General features: G+C 50.0%; 1 protein-coding gene across 1 annotated transcript in view; it reads left to right on the top strand.

The window, feature by feature from the left end:
* The first annotated feature begins 498 nt into the window (after positions 1-498).
* The window catches only part of Pask (PAS domain containing serine/threonine kinase), a 33,062-nt gene continuing 26,227 nt past the window's right edge, over positions 499-7,333 (top strand). The window contains exons 1-4 of the mRNA XM_051190828.1: positions 499-717; positions 3,250-3,485; positions 4,959-5,194; positions 5,941-6,111. Coding sequence (XP_051046785.1) covers positions 3,299-3,485; positions 4,959-5,194; positions 5,941-6,111 — 594 coding nt within the window. The 5' untranslated portion in view covers positions 499-717; positions 3,250-3,298. The remainder of the gene's footprint in view (positions 718-3,249; positions 3,486-4,958; positions 5,195-5,940; positions 6,112-7,333) is intronic.

The following is a 7,333-nucleotide window of genomic DNA, read 5'->3' as shown; positions in this document are numbered from 1 at the left end:
GAGCAGGAGGGAGGGGCCGCGGTCCGGCTCGGGGGGCGCGCGTTCGCCGCCTCCTGCCCACCAAGAGCCACCGCGTCGTCCGCTCCCGCTCACCCTCCCCCAAAGACTGTGGCTGTCGAAAGGCGGGCTGCACGTCGCTCACCGTCCTCGGTCCGCTGTGGGCGTAAACGGCAGCCCCTTGGCGTGGGGTGGGGTAGAGGGAGCAGAGAAACCGGTCTCTTTTGGCTCCTTGGAGGCGCGGTAGGGGGAGCGTCCCGCGAGTCCCTAGCAACCGTTGCGCGCGCTCTGCGGCTCGCATTCACCGGGGCCCGCCCACAGGGCGTCTGGTTGGTTCTTGTCGCCTGTCACTCTGAGCAAGTCGTCCTGCGATTGGTCGGTGGGCTAGAAGCGCGCGGGATCTTTGCGTTGTGAATCCGTCGGGGGACGACCGCCGGTCTCAGGTGAGACGCCAGGGTTCGAAAGAGCTGTTGCGGGCGGCGGCGAGGCGCGGTCTCACGCTGCTGCGGGGCGGCTCTGACCCTTACCTCGCGCACCGCACTCCCTGCGCCCGGCCCCGGCCCGGGGTGGTGGCGGGTTCCGGCCGTTTGACCCGCGCACAGAAGCCGCCAGCTCTGGAATGCCCCCGACTGAACTGCAAGCTTTCTTTCTAGGTTAGGCTAGCGGGCCAGTGAGCTCTGGGGAGTCACTTATCTTCACCCCCTAGTACTGGGATTGCAGGTACGTGCATCCATGCCTGCCTTTTTCATGTGATTAAAGATTAAGACTTACGTCCTCATGTTTGCATAGCAAGAACTTTTAACACAAGGACCATCTCCTCAGTTCCTGTATTACTTCTAAAACAAAAAAAATTGTAGCATTGACAGTTTAGCTTGAGGAATGAATGGTACATTTTTTCTAATAAATTAAGATTTCATAATAGTATTCTGATGTTGATACAACTTCGAAAAAACAAAGCAAGGTTTGGTGACATTGGCAGTGTATTAGGGAGCCATAATTAAATGTCCCGAGTTTTGTTTATAGGCTGGTTCTAAAAGCAGAAAACCACAGTGTAGTTGTATTGTTGTTTGCTGTAGCAGTAATTAGTGCATTCAGATACCTAGAGAAGATGTACATATTTGACATTAAAACTCTGCTACTTGAAGGAAAGTCATACATTCTAAAACTTTCTATCTCATTCATTTCTTAATTTTGTTTTTGAGACAAGGCAGTGTCATATAGCCTTGAGCAATCGATCTGTGTAGCTAGTTTTTTGGTTTTTTGTTTGTTTGCTTGTTTGTTTTTTGGTTTTTCGAGATAGGGTTTCACTGTGTATCACTGGCTGTCTTGGAACTCACTTTGTAGACCAGGCCGGCCTCAAACTCACAAATCCACCTTCTCTGCCTCCTGAATGCTAGGACTAGAGGCAGCGTCCTCACTGCCTGGCTGTTGCTTTTATTTCACATTGAGCTGTTGCTTTTTAGAATTGCACATTGAGTGTGTGCCCCTGTGTATGTAACGTGTAAAATAATGAAGGTAAATAGCCATTATACACTATCAGTCAGTGGTAGAGGGTTTGCCTAACACGTGGATAGCTCTGGGTTTAATACTCTCTCACCTCCCTACAAAAATAAGTTGTCAGGCTGACTTTTTCTTTCTTTTTTTGGAGGATCAAAGTTCCCATTATTTATATTTTAATTTTGTTATTATTGTATGTGTATATGGTGTGTGTGTGTGTACAGGTATGTATGTAGGTCCACAAGGGGAGGTCAGAGAACAACTTTGTGGAGTTGACTTTCCCATTCCATTTTTGTTTGGATTGCAGGGATTACCCTCAGGTTATCAGGTTTCCATGGCAAGTGCGTTTACCTGCTGAACCATCTTGCTAGCCCTGACATTTTCTTGAATTTTTATCTTCTATTCTTAAATTTACCCAGAACTAAATTTTGTGTAGAGGAAGATATAGGATGCAATCTCACTCTAAATTATATAACTTTTTAAAACTAGCAAATCCCAGTAATTAAGCTTTTGGTCTCAGTTCTAATTTGCTCTTGAAATCCTGCAGGACTGCTATGGGTGAGTTGCTGTTATCCTCATTTTACAGGGTAACTAATAACTTGAAGGCAGTGTTATCTGTTTGGCTGGCGCAGTTGTGCTGTGGGAGACCTAATGGATTTCCCATGTATGTCAGGCTTATATCTCTTGGTCTGCTTCTGAAATTGACCATGTCCTGTTGTCCATTTATTTACTTTGTGTAGCTTCATGGAATGTAGTAATGTCAGCACTTTGTTCTTTGTGTGTAAGGGGCCCTGCCCTGCTGTGCTCGGGGGTTGTTGGCTAAGGCCATAGACTCATGAGTATATAGACATTCCACTGTGATCAGCTTGTGACCCGGCTATAATGAAGCTCCCAAGCTGTTAATTACAGCAGGCGCTCTTCTCCCTTCCTGTGTTGTTAAAGAAAGGCTGTGCACACTCCTGATCCTCTTGTCTCCGTCTCTCAAGTGCTGGGATTACAGAGGCGTATCACTAGGTGGGCCTTGCCCACTCCTGGCAAGGAGCACTTTCTTCTTAGTGGCTGACTGTGGGGTGGCCTTAAACACGGGACACTGTTAAATAAGTGTATACTTACGGTTGGCATGCTTGCCAGTGAGATGCATGGGGACACTCAGTGTGTCACCCATGGGAAGTCATGAGAGTGAGCACATGAGACAAGACTGCTGGAACTCAGCATACACACTGGAGATGTTAACACCTGTGATCGTGAGGTTAGGTTCCTAGCGTGACACTGTTGTAGCTTTGAAATGTGCTGTCTCTCCAAAACTCAGTGAGGGCAATGGGATTTCTCTGTACTTTTTCCTGTTATCTGTATTTGAGTCTACGCTTATCTCACACTAAAGAGTTAAAAACAACTCATCTGACTGGTCGTGTCCCTAGATGTGGTCTTGCTTTTGTTGCATTCACGGTACTTTGTGTGTGGCTGGTTCTTTGGCATCCAGAAAGACCTTGATCTGGGGACCTCTCCTCACATGTGAACCTGCGCTTCCCCGCTTTGTCTTGGGGGCTCCTCCCACTGCTCTCCCCGTTTCTTTTCCACTCCCCTTCTTGTTTTCCCATGCCTTTGTGTGCTTCTTTGGAAAAGCTTCTCATAGCACAATTTGGTCTGACTATCCCCACTCGGTAGGTCCTGACCTGGGAAGCCAAGACTTAGGCTGGTTTGACTGCTTCTGTATTCTGTACTGCAGACCTTAATCATGCACTCTTTGTTTTTCAGGTCAGGGCTGTTGGAAGTGGGAGCTTGGTGACCAGTTGGCCTGCTCTCCATGGAGGACAGAGGTCCACCCGACTTTGCTGAGGACTGGAGATGCTTGTCTGGGAGTCTTCCTGCCCAGGAAGGTCCAGCTACCCAGACCCCCGCGGAGTTCAGCAAGCCACTCTCCATAGCTCATAGACACCTGAGCAGGAAGAATGGGCTTTCTAGACTCTGCCAGAGCCGGATGGCACTCTCTGGTAATCACCTGTGATGTTGTGGGCATCAGCCTTGTAAACTGAAAACATGGAGTTGCAGTTTCCTCCCCTGGGAGCTATTTTGTCAGGGACCAAAAGATGGTTTATGCTTTATTGCCAGGAAGAGGTGTCCCCAAGGTACTGGGCTATCCCTGGGCCTGGGCCATAGCCAGGAGGAAAGAGCTAACTTGTCTAGTGTTGTGTGACAGAGTGGGGGTGGGTGGAGGGTGGGGGGTGAGGGAGGGTTGAGGGACATCAAGTTGTGTACTTGAAACTGAGGGGATTTATAAAGCAGGGAAGTCCTTTAGGATGACAGATGTCCAGGAGCCCGAACAGAGCAGAGTAAGGGGTAGGATCCTGCCTTGAGCTCACAGAGCAACTTGCTGGGGCATCAGATGCATGTGGGCTTGGCACAGTGGGAGCAGTGGTTTCTGGGAGAGGGCCAGTGGTGTTGCAGAAGCAAGGCAGAGGTCGCAGCTTTCCAGCAGGCTGCTTTGCTTGGCACTGGCCGGGCTCTTTGCTTCAGGGTTGACATGGTGATGGCTTTCGGGAGGATACCTCAGACAGCTGCTCAGGGAACAGGGGCAAGAGTAGAGCTGTGAGTAGGGCATTGGCTTAGTCACTGCGGGGGCAAGCGGGTGACCTCAGGGAAGGTTAGGCTGAGGCCATGTCCTGAGAAAGTCTGGATTCTAGAGGAAGGACACAGAGGAAAGGAGAAAGGATGGGGTGGGCAAATGGTGAAGACGCAGGTTATGTGTGTTTGGTTTTAAACTTAGGAAGTGTGGAAGAACAGAGGGATCGTGGGGAGTTGGGTCTTGGAGATGATTGGAGCTAGAGGCATTTATAGGAACCAAAACCTCATTGGTCATTCCAGGACATTAAAGGTCCTGGCAATGGGAGAGGCGGATGGATTAATTGATGGTGATGTGAGGGGAAGAGGAAGGCACTTGGGTACTTAGATGGGGGTGGGTGGGTTCTGGTTGAAGAGCTCGGTGCTTCCAGTAGGTGCAGTGGGGTGAGGACTGGGGGGCTCACTGATGGGCTGAGCATTTGGGAACCATTGGAGAGGTGGCTCAGAGCAGCCCATGGGAGGGAGCAGGTAGAGGGGTGTGTAACAGGTAGCCTTTGAATTGTCTGACAGTTTCCAGGAACAAGGGAACAGGCGGTGGCTAGAGGTGACTGGTATTGGAGAGGAGACATTGTAAGCAAGAGCTTTCTGGGTGTGAAGGGCAGGGCTTTAGAGTGACCTAGACATAGACGTTCCTGAGTTGTCTGTGCTCTCCGAGAATGCTCAGAGACTCATTCGTCACTCATTGGCACCGTGGCTTAGACAAGTGCTTGAGTCCTGTGGGGCCACATGCTTTGCCTGTCTTAGAGGCCTGTTTTGGTAGCTGTTGTTTTGGTAGCTGTTGTTTTGGTAGCTGTTGTTTTGGTAGCTGTTTGATGTAACACTCTCTGCCCTTCCTTTCCTCACAGAGGACAGGTGGAGCTCTTACTGTCTCTCATCACTGGCTGCCCAGAACATTTGCACAAGCAAACTGCACTGCTCTGCTGTGCCTGAGCATGCCGACCCTGCAGCTGGGCTGCTGGGCAGTACTTCCTGCTGCTCCTTGCTGCGTGGCCTGGCTTCAGGGTGCTCCGCACCTCTGCTGTCCACTCCTGTGTGCAACCCCAACAAAGCTGTCTTCACCGTGGATGCCAAGACCACAGAGGTATTTGCTGCAGTTTGAGACCTAGCATAGACGTGGATTTGGAGTTGTCAGACTTGGTCCTTTCTACAGAGAAACGTGTGTTTTAAATGCATTTAGAAAAACGGATGATCTTATCTAGGTGATGCAAGAGAGACAGGAATTTTGCCTTTTTAGACAGAGGTTCTAGCGAAAGGAGGAGGTGCATTTTCTGTTACACATTTAGCATGTTGCTTAGTTGTGTAAATGAAGTCCAGTGGCTGAATGAAATGTTTATACCAGGTACATTCATCTCTACAGGAGCTGAGACTGTTAGACAGGAGTGGAGTATGACCCAATTTTCCACATTGTCATAGTGACCTTTTAAGTTAATTGATCATATTACGTTTGTGGGTGTGAGTGTGTGGTGTTGGCATATGTGTGACTGTGAACGTGGAGGTTAGAAGACAACTTGTGGGAGTCAGTTTTCTCCTACCTTGTGGGTCCCAGGGATTGAACTCCAGTTGTTAGGCTTGGTTGTGAGCACCTGTATCTGCTGAGCCATCTCTCCAGCCCTAGTTTCCTTAGTCTTGATTGGCATGTGCCCTCTGGTGGAGAGTCCTAGGTATGGTTGGTGCTGCTTGGTGTATCTGAGGTACGCCGCCTGAGGTGTGGAGTGAGCAGCCTTGAGCCCCGATGGGAAGATGCTGGGGAAGGGCAGGTCTTGGGCCGCCTCGTTGCCTCCTGTGTTGTTCTCCCGTAACTGATGGTGCTCTGTGTGTCCCCTGCAGATTCTGGTTGCCAATGACAAAGCCTGCAGCCTCCTAGGGTATAGCAGTCATGACCTGATTGGCCAGAAGCTTGCTCAGTTCTTCCTCAAGTCTGATTCCGAGGTGGTGGAAGCCCTCAGCGAGGAGCATGTGGAAGCTGATGGCCATGCCGCAGTGGTGTTTGGCACAGTGGTGAGCGGGTGTCTGGGTGGCCGTGAGGGTGCTGTGGGTACAGTGGTGAGCGGGTGTCTGGGGGGGGCCGTGAGGGTGCTGCAGTGGTGAGCGGGTGTCTGGGGGGGCGGGTGAGGGTGCTGCAGTGGCAGTGGTGAGCGGGTGTCTGGGGGTGCTGTGGGTGCAGTGGTGAGCGGGTGTCTGGGGGGTGCTGTGGGTGCAGTGGTGAGCGGGTGTCTGGGGGGGGCGTGCGGGGATGGGCGATGCTTTGCCCACCTTTAAGGCAGAGTAGCATGTAAAGGGAAGGGCTCTGTCTCCCTGCCTCACTTCTGACTTTGACCTTTGCTCTGCTACGCGGGCTCTTTAAAACCAAAGTAATCTAAGATGGATATAGTGGCTGTAGCACTTTGCTCTCATGTTTTGGTGAGGGCTGAGGCTTGGACTTCATTTTAAAAAACTGCAGGTACCACATGAGAGTTCCTGAAAAGTGGTATAGTTCCCCCTCCCCCTTTTAATGTGTGTGTGTGTGTGCACATGCATGCGGGTGTGCATGTGGCTGCCCGAGGTTGATGTCAGAAATCATCCTCTATCAATTCCACCTTATTTACCGAGACAGGGACTCAACCAAACCCAGAGCTCTCTGATATGGCTAGTCTTGCTGGCTGCCTTGCTCTGGGTATGCAGTCTCTGTGTTCTGAGACTGGACTAACAGGCGGGCCTCCACTCTCACTCAGCGTTTAAGTGGGTTTCTGGGGATCCTGACTCAGGTTCTCATGTTTGTATGGCAAATACTTTAACTGCTGAGCCATCTCTTAAGCCCCATAGAATTGTATTGGTACACCTGATTTCTTGCCTTTAGAACCACACATTCCATTTATTTGCTGTGTGTTTTGTGGTGGGATGGCAGTGTTTTCCTGGAGAGTTTTGGTCCTCCTAAGCTGCTGGGTCTATCTGGGACAGTGACAGGTGAGTTGAATTATTGATGCTGAGGGCTAAGCTCCAAGCAGGAGAACTTGGACAGTGTCAGTTGCATCAACAAATTACTGGGTCAAGAAGCTACCAGCAGGAAAATAATTACAGCCTTCAGCACATGTTAATGCCTCTTTATTTTATCTTTATTTACATGCATGTTTACATGTATGTACACATATGAATGGGAAACCGTGGAGGCCAGAGGAAGGTATAATAGCCACTGGTGCTGGAGTTAGAGGCAATTGTGAGTTTTCCAATGTAGCACTGAACT

Source organism: Phodopus roborovskii, unplaced genomic scaffold, assembly GCF_943737965.1.
Source record: "Phodopus roborovskii unplaced genomic scaffold, PHOROB, whole genome shotgun sequence".
Classification (NCBI taxonomy): Eukaryota; Metazoa; Chordata; class Mammalia; order Rodentia; family Cricetidae; genus Phodopus; species Phodopus roborovskii.
The sequence above is the reverse complement of the archived record's forward strand: the minus strand, read 5'-3'. Positions and strand labels throughout refer to the sequence as shown.